The sequence below is a fragment of the Scatophagus argus genome, chromosome 7 (assembly GCF_020382885.2).
Source record: "Scatophagus argus isolate fScaArg1 chromosome 7, fScaArg1.pri, whole genome shotgun sequence".
NCBI lineage: Eukaryota > Metazoa > Chordata > Actinopteri > Scatophagidae > Scatophagus > Scatophagus argus.
The window spans coordinates 9,531,603-9,553,389 of NC_058499.1; the positions used below are offsets into that span (position 1 = coordinate 9,531,603).

At 41.0% G+C, this 21,787-nt stretch overlaps 3 protein-coding genes across 3 annotated transcripts; all 3 read left to right on the forward strand.

The window, feature by feature from the left end:
• The first annotated feature begins 599 nt into the window (after positions 1-599).
• On the forward strand, positions 600-15,628 carry LOC124061465 (protogenin B-like). Its single transcript, XM_046393288.1, has 19 exons — positions 600-870; positions 1,475-1,774; positions 4,753-4,897; positions 5,042-5,175; positions 5,277-5,573; positions 5,687-5,846; positions 5,987-6,234; positions 6,775-6,939; positions 7,189-7,494; positions 8,350-8,535; positions 10,446-10,541; positions 10,637-10,823; positions 11,106-11,233; positions 11,388-11,558; positions 11,704-11,886; positions 12,585-12,708; positions 12,834-12,972; positions 13,084-13,191; positions 13,278-15,628. Exons 1-19 carry the CDS (start codon positions 804-806, stop codon positions 13,689-13,691), a joined length of 3,558 nt encoding a protein of 1,185 aa, XP_046249244.1. The 5' UTR covers positions 600-803; the 3' UTR covers positions 13,692-15,628.
• Positions 15,629-15,908: 280 nt separating this feature from the next.
• rsl24d1 (ribosomal L24 domain containing 1) lies at positions 15,909-18,379 on the forward strand. Its single transcript, XM_046393306.1, has 6 exons — positions 15,909-16,067; positions 17,019-17,132; positions 17,218-17,290; positions 17,390-17,453; positions 17,577-17,662; positions 17,991-18,379. Exons 1-6 carry the CDS (start codon positions 15,987-15,989, stop codon positions 18,065-18,067), a joined length of 495 nt encoding a protein of 164 aa, XP_046249262.1. The 5' UTR covers positions 15,909-15,986; the 3' UTR covers positions 18,068-18,379.
• A 759-nt stretch (positions 18,380-19,138) lies between these two features.
• LOC124061474 (cAMP-regulated phosphoprotein 19-like) lies at positions 19,139-21,420 on the forward strand. Its single transcript, XM_046393305.1, has 3 exons — positions 19,139-19,451; positions 19,993-20,115; positions 20,206-21,420. Exons 1-3 carry the CDS (start codon positions 19,407-19,409, stop codon positions 20,374-20,376), a joined length of 339 nt encoding a protein of 112 aa, XP_046249261.1. The 5' UTR covers positions 19,139-19,406; the 3' UTR covers positions 20,377-21,420.
• The last annotated feature ends 367 nt before the right edge of the window (positions 21,421-21,787 follow it).

Consider the following 21,787-nt stretch of genomic DNA (forward strand, 5'->3'; position numbering starts at 1 on the left):
AAAAACCTCTTTGAGAGGAATAAACAGATAATTCACAGATGAAGGATCCATCATCAACAGACGTGCAATAAATGTCTTTATGGATCAGAAAGCAACTTTAAGATGCAGTTAAGTACTGATAGAAAGTGGACCAGAAAACAGCTAGTTAGTTGAGCTTAATTTAGTCAGGAGATGTCATTTAGATGAAGATATGTTTTACGTCAGAGACCATAGAACACTAAAGATATAAACTACATTACAACAAGACAATTCAGTCACACAGCAAACGGAAAATTACCGCAGGGAGAAACTGTAGGCTGTAGTTAAGTGCAAATTTAAAAAGTTCCTCGCTGTGTTAACTTCCCAAAAATTCTCAGCAATTTATACTGAATGAGATTATTTATATATGACTAGGCCACACAGACCCTGTTTGGTTTACACGTGACCCTTTTATGAGGCCAGTTTCACCTCCAGGTGAGGATCTATCAGGAAAGAATCAGTCTCTGATCATTACCTCATCTTGTAGGTGCAATGAATGAAACTGCTGTGAAAATTTCCATTTCCACATTTTGTGACAGTTCCTCCCGGGGGCCCTTGGGGTCCCCAGACCTCACCGCAGCACACGCACACATATACACACAGAGAGCACGCTTAATTCTGCCCGTCTGCGCATGCGCATGAGGGCGGGGGTCGGGGAGCCCCCGGCACCCCTGTAGAGCCACTGGTCCTCCGGTACTGGCAGAAGTGATTTGGGGATATACGGACAGCACGCGTGAGAGCGGTGGTTCGCGAATGGGGGGGAAATGACACAACAATTGGGATAAATGGCCAAGTTTAAGATGAAAGACTACCGGCACTGGTTGCTTTTTGTTTTGTTTCTTCCTTTATCAGGTAAGTGTCTCGTTTTCTGTCTGTGGTGTTACCGTCGTTAAGTGTGCTGACCTGGTTTGCGGTCCGCCGCGCCGCACCGCACGGACTGTTGACTAACATGAACTGCCTTGCTAGCTGTCGTCCCTCTCTTAAATACGTGTGATGTTAGCTAGTTTGATGAAAACAAACGTTGTTTTCTGAACCACGTTGACCTAAGAGGAGATAACAAGACCGGTTGTTAAACTTTAACTGTGTACTTTCTAGTACTCCTGTGGGTTTTTTTTTCTGTCATTAATGTCCGTTGAACGTTGCGTCGGTTCGGATGTTCACTTACTTCATTTTTGATATTTGTGAGGGCAAATACTAAAACTCCAAGCATGCATTATAGTGAAAGAAAAAAGTGTTGTAAGGGTTTTTTTATTGTTAGCATATGACAACGTCCTAATCCAGCTGCTATCTCTTGACCAATGTTATACTGAAAAATAAACGTTTGCCAGCAACTTAATTATGATGTAATTTTTTAACAGTTTCTTGTACTGTCAGTGTAGTTTTGTTATAATATTCCTGTAGGACATATGTGTCACGTCCACAACTCTTAACTAATGTTCCCATTCTTTTCCTATAGGTGTTTTATGTTTCAGTGAGTTGTCCTTCATCACAGAGCCCAGTGATGTTACTGCACTACCAAAGGACCCTGTTGTCTTAGACTGTCAGGCTCATGGGCAGCCTCCAGTCACCATCAAGTGGCTGAAGAATGGAGTAAGGTTGGCAGAAAGTGAACACATACAGTTTCTGCCAAACGGCTCTCTGTACATACCAAAGATAAAACATACCAAGGAGGAATCAGATGAAGGATTTTACCAGTGCCTCTCTCAGAACAAATATGGAGCTATTCTCAGCCAAAGATCACGTCTGACTATCGCAAGTAAGTATGGAGCTCAGAGTGAAAGAAATTCCCTGGGGCTAACGTGGCCTTTATTACTGTTTTTCAATGTTGGGACCAAGATGAGGATGGTTTAAATTTGTTGGTGATGCACACTTTGTGGTGTCAATATGCAGGCATCAGAAAGGCAAGTTCATGGGTTATTAACCTTGAGATGGGAAGCAGATGTACCCCACCCCACCCTATCTTTTCTTCACTGAGGAAAAACCTCTAAAGTCTGGCTTTCCATGTTATTGGAAGTTGTTCAGACTTGGCTGTGCTTGAGTTTAAAGCTGTCAGTCCAGTTATAGGATCATTTTAAGAGACAGTTAAAGATAGATGGAGAGTCAATCTAAAAGCTCATAAATACTCCATAAATAGTCAGCCTTGGGTCTGAGTACATTTCAGGTATTTTCAGTTGTGTGCAAGTACAACTTGCAGGAAATGCTGGCGAAAAGTTAGAAATTAGCCTTCTCTCTCTTCTTATATTAGTGGGATTGCATTGTCACTGCAGACCATGGATCTGTGTAATTGCTGAATGGTCTGCTACACAGAGGAATCTCTGAAAGGCCATTTGCCTTTTAGCCTTTGTTTGGAGTAACCCTGACCGCCCCAGAAGAAAAGCCTTGGTTTTCAGGGCATTTGTTTGCCCACATATCAGTGGACAGGACAGCTGGGTCTATTCAATGGACCTGGTCTACCATGGACATTTTTCACCAGTCTTAGAGTGGATGTCCCATGGCTGGTGTCAAGGAAACTAGCATGGCCTTCTCAGATATACTTATTTTGACACTGACACTGAGGATAGAAGGTTTGAGGCAACATGTCCTAATTCTCAACAGGACACAACTATGAAGAACTGGATGCAGTTATTACACAGGAAGAGGTTTGGAAATACAAACAGTAAAACAAATCTCATACACTTATAGACAAACCAACTGTGTTTTGACAAGCTTGTTGTAATTGTTGTCAGTTTGTTAAAGGGCAACAAAAAAAATAATTTTCCTATAAAAACTCTGAAATGTCAAGGTTAGTCTGGTGCCCAGCCTTTGTCAGTGAAAGGGTTAAAGGTTTTTGGTCAGCTGTAGGCAGGGAGTGGAGGATGGGCCTCCTCTGTGCTCCCCTTCTGTCCAGAGGTCCCGGGGGTCAGGGGTCAGCAAGGAAAGGCTTTGTGATGTCACAGGCCTGCTCTGGCTGGGCTGCCCTGCTGTTCTCTCGCCCCCTCTCCAGCCCACAATCCCTTTCACTGGATCAGACCCTCTGTTGCCCTGTCAAAGCAGGGCCCTTTTGTTATAGCAAGGCCAGTTTGTCATGTGAATGAACAGGCCTGATATTTCAGAAAAAAGTTCAACGTTGATCCTTTCAAAACATGTTTACATTCAGGATGTGTGTTGCTTGTAGTTCTACAACTGCATCACTAGATTCAGCACCTTTTGGATTTGCAGAAGGTGTCAGATATTTAATATATTTCTTACAATATTTGCAAACAAGTACATATGTGCTTGCTGTTGTAATTTATTACTACTGTACACATGCACATTTGATAAAAGACATAAACAACACAAGAATCACATGGGTTGTCTTTTGTAGACTAATTGTAAACTGACTTCGATCTGGCTCTCAGTTTGGGCTAAAATTGAATGGACAGGGGGTAGAAGTGAACTTTGACCTCTTTAGAGAAACCTTTGTGCTGTTTGACCTAGACATTGATTTGTTCTTAACAACAGAGGTGACCATATTAGCAGATCAGCCTGAGCAGGCCACACCCACCATCTACATCACTGACCCCCACAAGAGTGAAGATGGTGTGTTATCTCTCAGTGGAGGGTAAACAACATTGGTTTGAACTTCTTGCTAGGTGCTTGCATGGTGCTCACCAGTCAGCCATGTTGTCTGGAGGTATAGATGGATCATTCCAGACTTCAGGATAAGACTGAACAATGGAAAATGAGTTGTTGACATGGGATTTGGTTGCCATGTACTGACCATAAGCCAAAAACTACTGCCATGAGACAGGAATAATTCACAAGCAAACCAAGATAATTTCTTTCTGGTCTTGATTTAGGCTAAACTCCTAGTGCACTTTACATAAGCAGGGTGCAGGGTTACTAGTGTATTTATGTAATATTGATATGAGATTAGGTCTTGAATTAAAGGATTGCTCTTTAATATGGTGTTTCAGTGGGAGACCAGGGTATTGATTTCCCTTAACATGATATTGACTTCCTTCCTGTGCGTGAGTGGAGAGGCAGAGGGTTTTCACCTTAATGAATGAAGGTCATTGGTCATATCTTACAGAATATTCTGGAGGTAAATGTTTGGGGGGTGGACTGATTATTGGAAGACCTCCAGAATACACGTCGACAGAATATGACTCAGCAAATTATGCACAATTGTTTTTATAATCTTAAAGTATTTTGATACTCAATTAGTGACTACATAGCAGAGCTGAAGTAGAACATTTACATATGCATAGCTGGAAAATTAAATCATTAAACTCACAAAATTGCATATTTTGCTTTTATGTTGTGTGTCTTCCCCAACCTATGCAAGAAATGGGTTTACTTCTATATTTCATCATTGTTGGCTTTGCAGTTCTTTTTCTGCAAAGCGGATTGATTGGTTTTTATTTATAACATTACATCATTCAGTGTCATTCCTCAATTGATCCATTGATTGGACCAGCTGGTCAGTATGGGACCTGGCTGCTCATCTGCACAAAAGCTTGTGCATCGTGTGTTACAAAGATCAATTCCTTTCAAAGAATCACTTAACATCCATCAAAGTCAGGGCATTGCATGCATATTATGAAATATCTTAAGTGACTTATACAAATAACTGCAAAATATGATGGTGTAAGTAAACCTGCTACTAAAACAAATATCCATTGATTCCATAATGGGTTTATAAGGAGGCTTTTAGTTGAAATGTTCCACTGCTGATAAATCCCGCTTTAACTGATAATTCATTTTTTCCCACAGCTATCTCAGAGTTTGTGTTCCATCCTGTGCCTATGGTGGTGACTGAGGGTTCAGTGGCACGATTCTCCTGTGCGGTCACCTCCAGCCCTCCAGCCACCATCACCTGGGAGCTCAACCAAAGCACGTTACCACTACAGACAGACAGGTACCCGCAAACGTTTCTTGTGTCATTTTATACTGTCCCTATATAATCCATCTTTTGAACATGTATTTGGAGCCTATTAGCAACTCCCAAATTGTGTTAAATTCTGTCTAAAAACCTCTAGTTTGGCCCTTATGTTGTTTTCAGAATAACAGTATTGCCCAATGGAGTCCTGCAGATCCACAATGTGCAACTGGAAGACGCTGGACAGTATCGATGTGTGGCAACTAACATCGGTAGCCGTTTAAAGAGTAGAGAGGCCACGCTGACAGTCAACCAAGGTACAGAGACAGCATTAAATGGATTTTAGTAATGAGTATGAATCCATCATTTTATTTAGGGAATGCTGGCTTTATTTTTAAATTTTTCGTTTCTCATGAAGGTGCAGGCCCTAAACCACGTCAGAGGCCCAAAATCATTGCTGGACCTCAGAATGTCACAGTTTCCCTTCACCAAACTGCGGTGCTGGAGTGTGTGGCCACGGGCAATCCCTGGCCCATCATCTCCTGGAGCCGTGCTGACAGTAAACCTATTGATGTGTACAACGCCAAAGTGCTGGGCAATGGGAACCTGGTTATTACTGATGTCAGTTCCAAGCACAGTGGTGTCTACCTCTGCAGGGCCACCACCCCTGGAACCCGCAACTACACTATTGCTGCGGCCAACCTCACAGTTCAATGTGCGTTAAAATCTTAAGTGCTGCATCTCATATTCCATATGAGTCAGCGTCTTTTGGTTACCACGCGGTAAGCAATAGACTGTGTTTTAATCACTTTTGTCTTGCTGTTTTAGTGCCACCATCCATTGTGGAGAAGCCTGAGAGCCAGACCCGTCCAAGAGCAGGCACTGCCCGGTTCGTGTGCCAAGCGGAGGGAGTGCCCCTGCCACGCATCAGATGGCTAAAGAATGGGGAAGAGGTTCACTTAAATGGAAGGATTAAGATGTACAACAGGTATTGCAGTACAGGAACAGTTGTCACAGTCACACGTAACTAAGTACTGTGAAAAATGTTACTTTAATTAAATAAAATTTTCTTTAGGTTGATTTTCAATGTGAGTACTCATTATTAATATTTCATTTACTGTTCCACAGTAAATTGGTGATTACCCAGATCATTCCTGAGGATGATGCCATCTACCAATGCGTGGCAGAGAGTGAGCAGGGTTCAGTGCTGTCCTTGGCTCGACTTATTGTTGTCATGTCCGAGGACAGGCCCAGTGCACCGAGAAATATCCATGCTGAGACCATCTCAAGCTCAGCTATCTTACTGGCCTGGGAGAGACCTCTCTACAATGCAGACAAAGTCATTGCCTATTCCATCCATTATATGAAGGCTGAAGGTGAGGCTGAGAGGAAGAGCCATTTAAATGTTTAATTGTGTTTCAGGTTTTTACACTTGAGCTTAAAGGGTCAGTTGTGAACTGAGAGGGATGATGACATGAAAACACGCAAGATGACAGTCAACCACAATAAGCTAGTTCACTCTCTTTCCTTGGTGAAGGCCATCTGTTGTTGCTGCACAGAGCAGAGGTCAGGAAGGACTCTGAAAGGCAACTTCACTGGAATAACAACAGGCTTAGCCATCCTATTCTCTTCCCCACAGCTTATTCTGCTTGCAGTTAAAGGGGTAGTAGCTTTTTAATAGCTAGTCTTGCTGAGTAGCTCAAAGAGATATTTAACTCTTACTATTAAATTGACAGTTTGAGTAACTCTTTTAGGCCAACTTTGCCTTCATAAGCATTTTCATATCAAAGCATGTTCACGTAAAATATGAGTATCAAGTATCAGACCTTTCAAACCACTAACTTTCATATAAGTCTCTTGTACTTTAGACCATTTTCACCTATTATCTAACCTGCTTTTACTTTGTTGCTTGTCAGGTCTGAACAATGAAGAATACCAAGTTGTTATTGGCAATGACACGACCAGTTATATCATTGATGACCTCGAGCCAGCTCGAAACTACAGCTTTTACATTGTGGCTTACATGCCAATGGGAGCCAGTCGTATGTCAGACCAAGTCAGTCAACATACCCTGGAGGATGGTAAGCATTGAGACTCCCAGCATTCCTTGCAATAAATCACTCTGGTAGTTAAACTAAAATGCATGCAGTTGATGTGTGTGCAGAGCATATTTTGAGTGGACATAAGGATGATGGGCATGCTGTTTTTAGCACAGTTTTTGTGTGTTCGACTCACCGATAGCAGATTTGTGTGGATAAATAGAAATATGACAGCTTTTCTTTCCTGTATGCAAAGTCAAGTGTATTTGTCATATCCCTGCCTTTCCGCAGTGCCTTTGCGTACCCCAGAGCTAAGCCTGACCAGCCACAGCTCCTCGGATATTCAGGTGACCTGGCAGCCACTGCCCGCCAAAGTGAGCCGTGGTCGTTTGTCTGCATACAGACTATCCTATCGTACAGCTGCAGACAACACCGTCACCTCTGTGGAGATACCTCAGAACAGCACAGAATATCTGCTGGAGGGCCTGCAGCCTGACACCATTTACCTGCTCCGCATGGCCGCAGCCACCCGTGTGGGCTGGTGTGAGCCCTCTGCATGGACCTCACACCGTACACCTAAGACCTCCAGCAGCACAGGTAAACATGCAGAAGACTGAAAAGGAAATGTTGCCACAAATGTTTGAGAGTTGGTGATAACAAGTTGTATGGTACTCTTATGCAAGCCTGTGTTGAGCAGGGTTTTTTTTTTCACTTTTGCTTTTGTGGCAAAAGTTTGTTAAGAAGAAAACAGCAAGGGCATGCTATATAGAGTAATAGAATCACATGGTGCCAAACTGCTTTTGCTTTTGTCACAGTGTGGTTTTGTTGCTCTTAGAATACCAGGAGGATCACTGGAGCTCATGCAGAGTGGCTGACTTATGACTAGAGTTTGCTCTTGTAGCATTGTCCCACAGTCTTTGTGTTGGTTACCCAGGAACCTTTGCCCTTCGCTGTCAGTGATGTTAGAGTGGCCTCAGTCACGGGTCATAAAGAGAGGGCCTCAGGCATCTCTGTCGGGGAAAGAATAGGTTCTTTTCATGACCTGGTGTGTTGGGGGAGGCTGTTTGTCCACCAAAGCTGAATTTGATGTTTAAAAGTTTAGTTATATATTGTGATGTGGCGTAGAGCAGCACAGTTGACAGAATTATACTTTTTTTTTATTTGAGAGCACAGTCTTGAACATGAATACTCGAGAATTAACAAATCTTTTTTGTTTTGTTGTTTGTGCATATTCATCCAGTGTAACTCTGTCACACCAAAAAATCTTAATTTGAAGAGACACTCCTGTGAAACCTTTGTGTCCATAAGATGATCTCCCATCCATCTATCCATCCTTTCTCTACATACTGTGTCCTGCTGTGTTTTGTTGTTTGTATTAGTCTTCCTTTGTGCAGAGCAATATTTTAAATCTGAGTGTGTATTGATCCCATGGCTGCTGTCTCTCCCCCACAGTGCCTTCAGCCCCCATTCTTCAACTTGAGCCTCTTAACTGCACCTCCATTGTGGCACGCTGGAAAACATCCCCAGAATCTTTGGCTGTTCAGGGTTACCGGCTGTGTTACCATGAGGAGGGCCAACCAGAGCAGCCCACCATCCAGCTGCAGGCTCAGGCTGATACCTACACCATAAGTGGCCTCGGTGAGTGATGCACAAATGTTGCCATAGCTGTCTAGTTATGAGATCATGGAATAGTGGAGATAAAAAACATATAACCTTATGTATATATGGCAGTGCTTCTACCATTGGCGGAGCTGTGATTTTGGTGTAGAGACAGCTAAGAATGACCGATGGGTTCTTACTCAAATGGATCTTAATTCAGCAGGCAGTTGGATGGTGCATTTGCATTTTGTCCTGATCAATATGGGCTGACCCCTCTTGCCTAACCAGCAGCCCTCTCCAGTCCGGCTGCAGTATTGTGTGAGATCAGGCTCCCAGGGTCAGTCGTTGGGGTCCAGATGTCCCTCCCACCACCATTTCCCATCTTGCATCTTGCATAATTACCCCTGGCTATTGTGTTGTGTTCAGGGCCAGACCTGCCCTTTAAGATCCTGGCCACTACCCCCTTTAACTGGACACTGGCGCACACACACAAAGCCCCCTGGGATTGGCCAGAGCTGGACCGAGCCACTGACCTCTAGCCGTGAGACAGCAGCCCTGGATTAGGACCCTGCCCCCAATGGTCATCTGTGCTGTCCATGTAAACAACCCACAGCGATCTGAATTCAATATGGACCAGGCCACATTGATCAAAACTCAAAACAGTATCATTTTGCCTGACATGAGTCTTCTAGCACAGTGTGTTTCCTACTCAGTTCATACAAAACACTGAATTAAAAATGGGTAGATTGTTAGTAACTGTTTTTACTGTTTTTGTTGTAAAAAAAAAAATCTGTTTATTTCTGTATTGATAATCACATAAGCTGTGGTCGTTGGTTCCATAATATAGCTGATCTCAGTTCAAGTTCTGTTTTGGAGCCATGTTTCTTTCCGCATTACTTCAAGTTTAAGGCTATAATACAAGGGCAGTAGGAAGAACGTGAAAGAGGGAACAAAAGGGGCCCAGCTCCCACAGTCCTGCGCCCAGATTCCTTGTGTTCTATCTTGGCCTGACCTGGTGACCCCAGTCAAACCCCCCAAGTCCCATGGGCCTAGGATCCCAGCAGCTGAACGCTGCCTCTGGCCCAGCCCCCACAGCAGGCGTGGACGCACCGCCTTCACTGGTCAATACCCGTAGGCTGACCTTTCACACTGGAGACATAAAACAAATCTTAACACTCTCTAAAAATGTCCTGATTAAGGAGCTAAGGCAGTCGTAGCTTTTCAAGTTACAACACAAACTTTGACTGCATATTTTCAAATGAAAGCTTCACACCTCCAGGCCTCAATCGTCTTTCTGATGTCTTTTAGCCAGCACTTGATATAGCCTTGTATGCCCAATAATCACTCTATTTTCAAGTGCACACTGCAAATAAAATCACATTTTAACCAATTTCACCTTCCCATCAGTTTTAGTGATTTTTTTTTGTAAGCACAGCCTTTATCAAAGGGTTTCATAGTTAAATCTTTATAGGCTTTCAAAAAGGGAAAGTCAATAAAATTTTCTAATAATTTTCATAGAGCTTATTGATTATGTCACCATATTTACTTGGCCTTGGGGCTGGTTGATCTTTCTCATGCTCCTACACATGACAGCAAATGATAAATGAGAGGTTGAGGTGACTTGGGAGGCCATGCATTGTCCATACATGGAGAATGGCTAGTTATGACCATCAGGACCCCCCCCCCCCCAACCCTCCTCCACACCAGCGCTAATTGTCAATGTGTCTGCCTTTTTTTCTTAAATAGATACGGCTCTGTTTGCTAACCATCACTTTTGGTATTTTAATGGGATCTTTCATGTTTTGATAATGTCAACCAAATATTTGGCACTTTTTGAACCCTTCATTTGACCAAAGATGTTGCTATTGTAATGCTAGTTTGACTCACCCTGAGTTTCAGTTTCAACAACAGAAGTGGAAATGTTTGAAAACTGATTATCTGTATTTCAGATCCAAGGAGAAAGTATCATGTCAAGATTCTGGCCGTCAGTCCAGCTGGAGATGGATATCAGACAGACCAAACAATCAGTACCCCAGGATGTGTGTGTAAGTACTCTTCTGTGTCTTACAGGCTTACAACGGAACAAGCTTTTCTCAAACTGAGATATGTGATGAAAATATGTGATATTTGTGTCATTCAGCGGCTAGAGACCAACTGGCAGCATCCCCTCCGCCTCCAGATCATGTGACTGTCTTGGCCAGCAATTCATCTGCAGCGTCCCTGCGCTGGAGCCGTCCTGCTTTCGCCCCTGGAAAGGCTGTTAGCTATACAGTCCGTTATACACCTGTGGGCACTCACAACGCCTCAGCAATCCGCTACCTACAAACGTAAGCTAAGAACTAAAACAAAGTGTTGTGTTTTACTTCTGGCATGATGAGTAACACCTCCAAACGATCCCTTTTGGTTTCAGAAATATTTATGTTATGTTGCGCTGCATGTTGTTTGCAAAAGACGTGTAGACATGGATTTTGTATGCTTTATCACAGGCTGGATGTAATGATAATTTAGACGTTTAAGGTTATCCTGCAGTTGCACATTTTATACACTGAGTAGCTCTGGATTTTTGTCCGCCAAATGGCCATAATGCCTGAACTCTTGTTTGTCCACAGTACCACACAGAGCGTGACAGTTCAGAATTTGGATCCAAACACTCGCTATGAGTTTGTTGTGCGTCTCCATGTGGACCAGATGTCAAGTCCCTGGAGCTCTGTGGTTTACCATCGGACTCTGCCAGCAGGTAGTACATCAGACATTACTTTAACTTTCTTTTTTCATGACTGTGTTGCTTTCCATGTATCCCACTATTTTCTCTGCCACACAGACTCAAATTAGATTTTTGCATACTTCTCAGCAAGTGTTGTTTATTATGAATGTGATTTGTCTGTGTACAGCACCAAGCCAACCACCAGCAGGAGTGCGAGTAACTCTGATCGAGGATGACACTGCCCTGGTGTCCTGGAGGGAGCCCACAGAGCCCAGTGTGGTTGTTACACACTACACCATCCTGTACGCTTCGCAGAAGGCCTGGTTGGCTGGACGCTGGCAAATAATGCAGAGAGAAGGTGAGTATCGCGCTGGATCATGTTATCTGTAAAGTCTGAAATTCAGAATGTGTTTTGGGCATGCCAGCACAACCTCTTTCCAAGTAATCTTTCATCAATCAATTCATCATTAACCCTTGTGGTGTTTTTGGGATTCTGTTTACAGGAAGCCATACGATGGCCCTGCTGGAGAAGCTGGATCCAGGAAACATCTACCTGGTGAAAATCTCTGCCTCCAATCAGGTTGGTGACGGGCCTTTCTCTGACATTGTGGAACTGGCACCTAGGCGTGGCAACACCCACCGCAGCAAGAACCCCAGACACTCTGACAGCAGCCCGGATACAACAGGTAAGCATGAAACTCTGAGGGGTGCATGATGGAGGGTTAGATTCATTTATTATGTCAAACTGGTAATAAGTTTGTGGCATTAAATTGTAATTAGATAAAAGTAAAGCTGTATATAAGTGTTACTATTCTTAGTTTGGAATAAAATGGTTTGGATTTACCCTAAACATTATTTCTCAGGTTAAACTGTAATATTAGGTTTGTGATGCCATTTGAAGCTTTGGGTCCAGCAATATAAAGCACATATATACATGTCTTGATTGCTGTACATAGACAAGAAGCCTGTGATTCTGACACGTGTAGATTTATAATCATTACTAAAAATGATCTGTGGGGTGAGTATGAAGGCTCCTCTCTGGTAGAAAACAAACCACCGGGAGGCGTAAGTTAGCAACATTAATTCATGAACAGGAGAGTCCTTCAGTGTAGGCATAAAACCAAATCTAGTTCTAGCTTGATTTTTAAGGTAAATTCCAAGTTAAAATTTTGTTTTTATTTTCTGTTAATGATTAGATTTATTTTATTCTATGTTTAGTTTTATTTTTTGGAGAAGATGGAGGAGTTTTTGAATGTGACAGTTTGTTAAACTGTAAACTGTAGAGTTATTTTCATTTCCTGTTATTTCTCCTCTGCGTCTTAATCTTCTCTAAATAACTGTAGCTAATGAGCAATCATTTCTCGCTCTCTTCTTTATCGTGCAGTGTTTTCTGATGGCCGCTACCACATAGACCAGAGGTCTATGACAGGGATCATTGTTGGTGTGAGCATTGCCTTGTCCTGTATCGTAATGTGTGCCTTGATCCTCATCAGTAAGGGCAGACTGAGGTACTGATCCATATTTTTTTTTCAATGACAAAAAAACAGTTGACCGTTACAGTATAAAACACGAACGAATGAATGAGTTTTCTTCTGACGTTTGTTTTACATTTTTATCTTTGTTGGACTAACAGCAAATCCTCCAGTCACAAAGTCATTGCTGTGGCAGCTGCTGAAGGTCCACATGCTGGATTGTCCCTGCCCGGTGAACACCTTACAGAGAATGCTGAGGCCCGTATACCCATGATAAGTGCTCACTTTATAGATGCCAAGGTGAGACCAGCAAAACAGAGTGAATGATATAGAAGTTTCACAGTGATGTATTTTATGTTCAGGAGAGCACAGCACCATTAAAAAACAATCTGTATTTCTCATTTGTTTCAGGGTGGATCTGACATGGTCATAAATAGTGCCGGTCCAGTCCGCAGCAAGAATCAAAGCAAGAGGTGGCTGCCTTTTACGAGGGACGTCATGAATCCAGCTGAAACTGATGTAAGTGATGCGACATTGTTGTGGTCATTCGGCTTTCTTTGCAGTCAGATTTCTTTTTAATCTGAATTTCATCTCTGTCTGCTTAGGTTGAGAGCAGAGCCAGCTTGTATGAGCCTGGCAAAACCGTTCTGAGGTATGAAGAGCATTTAGGCTCAGCACCGCTGCCGAATTCATCCCGGGAGATCATCTATGGACCTTTGCACTCGGAGAGCTCTCACACCAGCGATGGCAGCCAAGAGACAGGAGACTCTGGACACTACTCTAACGAAGAAAGCAACGATGAGATGAGCAACCCTTCGACCAGCAACAGCTCCAGACCTGAATCTTTTGGGCCGGACGATATTACCACCGAGGCTGAGCTGAAGCAGTCCTTTCAAGTGGAAAATGAGGAGATGCTGAGCCGTCCCCTCCATCACTCTGCCCCTGCTGCTCCCCGGCTCTGCTGCACCACAGAGGGCTCACTTCCTGCCCTGCCCACGTCCCAAACAGTCGGCTCCTGACAACATCCGGCCCACAGCTACGTCCAGCAGCCGAAGCTAAGCCACTTCTGCCTTGTTTGCTTCCTGAGTTGAGCCTCTCGCTTTTTTCCTGAGGCATAAGGGATCAGGAAGCCAGCTGCTGGAGGAAATGTGCTTTTTTTCTTCGGATCTACCTCAGGACTTTGTATGAATGTTTGTTTCTAACCTTTGTTTTCCCCATTTTTTTTAACTTTCTACCTGTTCGTCTGTGTTTGGTGTTGTCTGTCCTAAACCAAAGCTCACCCATGATGAATGTTAAAAAGAATGTCAAAAATGTACTGTGCTACATTTTCATTATATTTAATTACTTTCCACTGGAGCAGAGGGCTTAGTTGAGCCCTTTTGACTTATTTTCTACCTCCATGTTCTGTTATTGTACATACATTACTACCTCTTTTCACGACATGTGGTGCAGTATTATCTCGGACTCAGGGGACAAGGTGAAAATATTTCAGTGCCATGTCTCGTTGGGACATAATTATCCAGAGTTCCTCATTTCTTTATATTCTCTGAATTCTCTTTTATTTTCACGGTTGAGAGAGCTTTTGTTTCACATTGTTTGAATGATGTATGTTGTGAAAAGAACAAGTGCATTAGATATTGTCAAACTGCTTGAGCTTTCATGATAAAATATGGTTTGGCATTTTCGACGCACTGAACTAAAAGCTTTAAGATGGCCTTAAAATCGAAAGGGCTTCGCATATTGTAGAAGATGAGATGATCCAAAGACGTGAAAAAATTGTACCCAAAGAATTTTTGATAATACAAAAGATATTCTAAGGCAAACCAAAAATATACTGGATGTACACTTGCCAAATAATGTTCTCGCGAATGATGTAAATGTTCCTTAGAATGGTGGTTTGAATGCTTTTCTCAGTGTAAATTTTCTTGATGCTTTATTCTGGTGAGAGCTTTAGCACAAGCCTCGCCAGCTTGTGTTCCATTTGCCTTCTAGACCATTGCTAAACGCAGCGGCGACACCGATGCTATTATCCAAAGAGTTGTCTCCTTCCTCAGATGGGTATGGCTTTTCATTCAGTGGATCTTTGGTACTGAGGTGGAAATTACTGACACAAGACCAAAGATCCAGCGTGTCCTGCCAGTGATAGATGATGATATTTATTCTTTATTCAGAGGATCATCTGTTACTGTTCACCCATATTTTTGTATGGGGAAGAATTCTGTTTCTACATGATATTTTCTGTCCAGGTGTGACAATGAAGGATTCTGACTATCAAAATGGAAACCCTACGTGTGAAGAGCAACATAATCAATTTTTATATCTTTGTAATACAAATTATCCTAACCAAAGAAACTTGAAGTCTCTGTTATTTAGTGATTTTCTTTGGGTTTCATTTACATTATTTGCATTTAAATTTGATATGATTTCCAATGGTTTTGATTACTAGAAAGGCGTTTTTACCTTTTGGGGTTTTTTTTTATAAAGCTTGAGATGTCAGAAACTGTTCTGCTGTCTTTTTATCACCATGAGATTTCACCTGAATGATGCCTAGGTTACAGTGGACATTTTCATTTAGATCCATTGTCCTTTTAGCATGTTGTGAACAAAAATATTTTAATGTGACATTTTTCCTAAATCTTGTAAGACTGGTTTCAGGTTCAAAATTTGTCCCTGTAATGTATTAATATAAAAGGTTAATTTGAAAGCCACAGGTAATTTTGCTGACTTACCGTAACTCAGGTGCCAAATGTAGATTTAGAGAGTAGACTTAACTGTTATTATTTAAGTTATGGTTTTCTGATATTTCTGCTTTTTGAATACCAAAATACAACCCTTTAAACCAAAGTGAGCAACAAAACAAATTATTTTAAGTGTTGGATTGTTGCGACAGTTGATGTTTTTGATACTCTCAAGGTGATCACAAATACTAGATAATAAAATTGTTCTTGGAAAAATACATTTTGTGTTGCACTTTGTCTTCTTGGGTGTTGCAGTGTGTGTGTGTCTGTGAACAAACAAAACTCCATTTTAGATATTATTTTAAAGGTTACTGTGCTGAGGAATGTTTTAATGACAGTGCATACTCAATATAGTTATGTGCATAACCCTGTCTTTTATGTTAGTTTCGACAATATCGGTATGCGAAATTTAATAATGTTGAAGAGGAAACTGCAATATGTGTTAACACACAGTCCAGCAGGGGGCGGAAAATCCCCATCAGGCGCTGTGGCTGCCAGAGTCAAGGCAGGGGAAGAAGTCGAAACGGGGCGTTCTTGTTTTTGTCAGTTGTCACACGCAGCGCATCTGCTGTGAAAATGCGCATCGAAAAGTGTTATTTCTGCTCGGGACCCGTGTACCCCGGACATGGGGCAATGTTTGTACGCAACGACTGTAAGGTAAGGACATTGTCTTTCTGCCTGAATAATCCCACAACTTTAACTGAAACTCGTTTTTGACCGTTGTGGCTGGCCCGTTAGCTATCCGGCTAAAGTTAGCTCGCTCACGTGGGATGAAGATGGGGGTTTTAACAGCAGGTTGATTATCTGGCTCGGTTTTCAATGAGTTACAGTATGGAGTGGTCGCACTATCGTATTTACTGATACAACATTAGATACAAGCTACGTTTAATAAGATGTTACAAAAGTCGGACATTTAACTCGAGGCATGGGGCCTCGGTTTTGTATGGAGTGACTGCGCCCCCTGAAGGAAGGCTGTCACTACTACTAAAACTGTAGACCGGACAAATTATCAATAACACTGTGAACATAAAACTGTCTTTGTAATGCTTGTAATGTCTGTAGAGATTGAGGCATTGTTGTAAAACTTCGCTTTAGTTTTTTAACAATGTGTTGTACGAAGACCTCTTACAGCCACAATAAAAACAAAACAGACTTCACTAGGATGGTATTCAAGGGTTAAACATTTGATTTGTTTGTATTTTCTTTTATTGTTTTATTTTTATAACTATCTGTTATGATTAATTTATCAGTGCATTTTTATCTTTTTGCTTTTCTTCAGTTCCTTAGTACTTGCTGAACACGGTGAACGCCTGGTTTGTCTGGTGTATCTGTGATGAGCTAATATCAGATGATATGTTGTCTGATATTAATGAATATGTATGAAGATGGAGAGCTTGCAGCTTATGCTAAAAATGATGTTGACTCTTGAGAGTGTTTTGAATTTGAAGCTCAACTCTGAAGAAATCTGTAATATTACGGAGCAAAACTAATTTAAAGGCAGGCAACAGTTTAAAATGTCGAGCTGTTTGTATCCATTCAGAGTCCTGTGGTTTCTTCTTCAGTTACTTTAAATTATTTCTTTTTTCGTCTCTTTTTAAATATATGTAGACATTCAGATTCTGCAGATCAAAATGCATCCTGAACTTTAAGAAGAAGCGTAACCCAAGAAAAACAAGATGGACCAAAGCATTCAGAAAGGCATCAGGAAAGGAGCTGACAGTGGTGAGTTGCTTATCTGTAGAGCTCTTATCTCATGGTCATTCATTAATTTTACTGTTACTTAGCCAACAAACATCTTATGTTTCAGGATAACTCTTTGGAGTTTGAGAAACGCAGAAACATACCTGTTAAATATAACAGGGATCTGTGGGAGAAGACAGGTAAGGTGTACATTTGTTTCTCTCATGTACTTGGAGTGAAAATGTTTCATGATTTGATTTTTGAACTGAAAAGTCATGTGTCACTTTTAATGAACATAGTGGAAGCAATGAAGAGGGTGGAAGAAATAAAACAGAAACGACAGGCAAGATTCATCATGAACAGGTGAGCAAGTCATTTGCATTCACACTTTGGGATCTTTAAAGCTACCATTTTATGTTAAATAGTTTTTATATATGGTATTGACAGTGTTTGCCTCACCTTTACGGTTTTGTCTCTATTTTATAGATTAAAGAAGGGCAAACAGTTGGAGAAGGAAGAGGCCATCACCGAAGTGAAGAAAAATATTCATCTTATCAAAGCACCTCATGCAGGTAAGAATTTTGAGAGTCATTAAATAGCAAAGTGTTTAAAAGAAATTTGCAGTCATGTACCAGGAGTTTGAAATGATGACATTATGATTTTAAATCACACAAACACACAAAGTGCAGTCCAGTGTGACATTAACATAAGACACAATGGTGGTGGACAGTGAATGGAATGAAATGCAGTAATAGTAGCAATAAATATAGTTATCTACTATTTTTGTTATGAATTATTAGAAAGGGAACCTGGGTAGGATACTTAATTATGAATGTCCTTAACATTAATCTGTGATGTCATGATTTCAGTATTGTTCACTTTTTTTCTTTTTTTTTTCAGGAAAAGCAAAACAGTTGGAAGCCAAAATGGTGCAGAAGTTACAAGAAGACGTGGACATGGCAGATGAAAATAATTAAGCTTGTTTGTGTGGGGAAACTCATGAGCAAGTTGACCTTGATTTATTTTGTACTTCTGTTTTGGAATCAAAACTTTCCAAATGGCTGATGATGGACAGTAATTGTATTGAGTTTTGCATAACTGTACAACCACTGAAAGCATTCACCGAGCCACATCTCCGAAGCAGCAGCAGTTAACTACACATCTTATTTTGTTTTTTCTGAGTGACAGCTGTGGCTGTAAAGAATTTATTCTGTCCTGTTGCATTGTATAATGTATTACAATAATGCAGAAAATGTAACCCACAAAAAAATAAAAACGTGTTTTGGGAATTGCTTTTGTTTTGTTTCTTATGTTTCTGTATCTTATGTGACGTTGACCCCACTATAATCATAGCTAAATTAAAAACCCAAAAACAAATAGCGAGTTTGTTGGAAGTACGAGAAGCCAACAAGGAGTCTGACTTTTGTGTTACACGTGGCTATCAGCTGATCAACCCTTTGCGGTTGTTTTTGTTTTATCAACATTATGGATAAAGAGAATTTTAGCAGCACATTACTACACTGTACACAAATTATTTGTTGTAAACACCTAAATTGTACTGTATGCTGCACTATCAGCCTTTAAAAAAGAAAAGTAACAGCTTCATCTATTGAATCATATCTCAGTCTCTACAGAGGCTGGTCTAACAGGTGTAATAAGAAAACAAATTATATCTTGGTAGAGACATTGTTTCTGGTCTTTTTTTGGTTTGTTTTTACAGAAATAACTTAAAATGATGCGTCTTATGTGAAAAATTAGTGTAATTGGCCTTTAAGCTTGACAGAACGGAGATGTAATACGGTTGACAAATACTATGAAAATAAAAGCTTAATCCTGACACAAAGGAAATATTTCACCTATAAATTTTTAAGAATATTTTCACATGTTAATCAGATAATAATTTTGAATAATATGATGCGTTTTACTAAGGCGATGAAAAATCCATAAAAGAAAAGAAATCTTTCAGCAAATTAAAGATGTTATGCAGATGTAACGTGTGTGTACATGGCCTTTAAAGACGTGAATCAACAAGTAAACGGCTTATTTTTATACAAACGTAAGACAGTTTACATCACATTATCAACTGTCGGACGCCTGACACATTCATGTGATAATAATCTGATAGTCCCAGCCTTCCCTGTCTCGTCTCATCTACATCTCTGGCATCGATTCATCGGCCTGTTGCTGGACAGGCTGCTTGACAGGCTGCTGCCCTCGCCCGCCTTGTCGCTACCAGTACCACCTTTGCATCCTTCACAAGAGCTGGTTGGACGGTTACATCCAGTTTTACGAGCAGAGCAGGAATTCAGTACAGCCATGTCCGAGGAGGTCGAAGGAACGAGGACTTCTGAAGAACAGCAGGTAAATTTTAACGACGAGGTATAAATTTAACCGCTTAGCCGATGCTTTTAGCAAGTCAATCTGGTAAATTAGCAGGCGGCTAGCAGGACGCTAATTAGCCAGCAGCTAGCATGCTATACTCTGCTAAAATAATCAACGATGCTACCGCGGAGTAATTAGCTTCCAGCATTCGCAGACAAGGAAGAACAAAACCCCCGATGTTTTGTGGCCAACGAGTGTATTGCTGCAACGATTTGTAACTCACATGATTGAAAGCTCAGCTAACCGGTTAATACTGTAACAAAAAAAACGCTAAGTTAAATGGTAAGATCAATGCTAGCGCAAACACCAGTTGGAGTTTCCCTCATGGCGGCGCCTACATATTATGCAACGTAAATAGTAACCGTGTTAGCTCTAACTGCTGCCAGCTGTCAGATCATATATTGCAGTTTTATTAGTCACTAATGTCATATGCACTTAAACGAAACTTTGACAGCTTTTGTCTCATCAAGTCAGCTGAGCGGTGCGTTTCCCATCCGTACACTCTGCGCTCTTTCAACAGGAAATGGAGGACAAAGTAATTAGTCCAGAGAAGGCAGAGGAGGCCAAACTGAAGGCCAGGTATCCTAACCTTGGAACCAAGCCAGGAGGCTCAGACCTTCTCAGGAAAAGACTTCAGAAGGGGGTGCGTATCATATTTTAATCAGGCTAGCTGGTCATTTAAACAATGTCAGCCTTACAGTTATTCTCACTTTATATCTTTTTGTTTTTCCAGCAAAAGTATTTTGACTCTGGTGACTACAACATGGCCAAGGCAAAAATGAAGAACAAACAGTTGCCATCAGCCCCAACGGAGAAGGCGGAGATCACAGGCGGGCACATCCCAACACCTCAGGACCTGCCCCAAAGAAAGACTTCAATTGTGGCCAGCAAACTGGCTGGTTGATGAGTTTATGTTTACTGTTTTGTTACCATTCCAACTCCCACTTCATATCTACCCGCAGTTTACATTATTTTTCACCTTTGTATGTATTCTCTAAGAACAAGCTATGTACCAAGTGAAATTCTTGAGAGAAATTGGCAACTGTCAGGCACTGAACTATTGAGCTAACTCAAACAACAAAGCAGTAGCTGAAAATGTTTCTCAAGACTGTAAAAACAAAACAAAAAAGAAATATATGAACGGTGATTAATTTCTGAACATCATACCACAGTTGTAAATTTGAATGGATGTTAGTGCTATCTAATTTTCACTGAACGTTTTCACTCGTAAGGATATATCTATATCTTTATAGATATGTATATCTTTCATGCAAATTGTCTGTCAAACAACAGTTGAAGAGTCTGGGCAGATTGTCTGTTTTTAATCACCTGTTCCACCATGTTACTGATAATTATAGAGGCAAAAATACTTTGAATTATGACCACAGACAGAGGGAAATATCACCTGAGTTTGCATTGATGTAAGGGGGAGGTAGAAGTGTACTTTGCAGATATACCTTTGAGTTTGAAGCTAATTTGTGTATTCACCCACTCAAATGGAGGCATGTCTGTTTTAAATAGTGAAAAGTTAAGTAATCCTGCATTGATTTTTGTTTTCTAAGTCTTGACTGTGTGTCCTTTCCTCTTGCTGTGAAGCAGTTTGATTCTGTGCTTTCAAAGCACTGAAGTTTAGATCACACCCCCTTTGTAACCAATTGTATTTTAATACATTTTAGTGACATTGGTTTGCAACAACTTGCTGCTGGTCTCCATCTCACCCTGACCTCTAAAATGGCCTTAAAAGTAATGGACTCTCTTGAGCAATATTTGCTCCCTCAGTGAGAATCGAAGTTGTGAATTTTGCCTGAAATGTCTGTCACTGTCTGACTGGAATCACTTAGGATTTTATGGAAAGAAACTCCCTTGATGTGTCTGGAGTGTGCATGTGCATTTATTGTGCAGTCACACTGTGCCATTTGTTTTGTAAATAAAATAGTTTTGCATAATATCCAATAAGTACATGTGTTCAATAGAATGTGTCTTTGCATTTTTAAACTTAAATGTTGCTGAATGACAAAGCTGCCTGAACTAAAAAGAGGTGCTTTATGTTGTACTCAAGTAGAAGCCTAACAGGATAAAAAATACCTTCATCCGCTGGCAGGGTGTAGTGTAAAATCCAATTTAAGTTCCCAGGTTGTCTTTGTAAACCCAAATGAAGTGTCTCTGTCCGTAAGCCATGTGACCATCTTTCTGCACAATGAATATTTTTATTCATAAATATATTTTTCCTGCTTATACTTACATATATTTAAATGCAGGACTTGTATCTGAGTATTTTTGCAGGGTGGCATCAATACTTTAAAGTAGTTAAATGG

Bases quoted from the DNA above. Each gene is read 5' to 3' on its own strand.
- LOC124061465 (XM_046393288.1), top strand. From the start codon at position 804: ATGGCCAAGTTTAAGATGAAAGACTACCGGCACTGGTTGCTTTTTGTT. The intron at 4,898-5,041 runs GTACCCGCAAAC...TGTTGTTTTCAG, and splicing joins TTACCACTACAGACAGACAG to AATAACAGTATTGCCCAATG. The intron at 5,574-5,686 runs GTGCGTTAAAAT...TTGCTGTTTTAG, and splicing joins GGCCAACCTCACAGTTCAAT to TGCCACCATCCATTGTGGAG.
- rsl24d1 (XM_046393306.1), top strand. From the start codon at position 15,987: ATGCGCATCGAAAAGTGTTATTTCTGCTCGGGACCCGTGTACCCCGGA. The intron at 17,133-17,217 runs GTGAGTTGCTTA...CTTATGTTTCAG, and splicing joins CAGGAAAGGAGCTGACAGTG to GATAACTCTTTGGAGTTTGA. The intron at 17,454-17,576 runs GTGAGCAAGTCA...TCTATTTTATAG, and splicing joins GCAAGATTCATCATGAACAG to ATTAAAGAAGGGCAAACAGT.
- LOC124061474 (XM_046393305.1), top strand. From the start codon at position 19,407: ATGTCCGAGGAGGTCGAAGGAACGAGGACTTCTGAAGAACAGCAG. The intron at 19,452-19,992 runs GTAAATTTTAAC...CTCTTTCAACAG, and splicing joins GGACTTCTGAAGAACAGCAG to GAAATGGAGGACAAAGTAAT. The intron at 20,116-20,205 runs GTGCGTATCATA...TTGTTTTTCCAG, and splicing joins GGAAAAGACTTCAGAAGGGG to CAAAAGTATTTTGACTCTGG.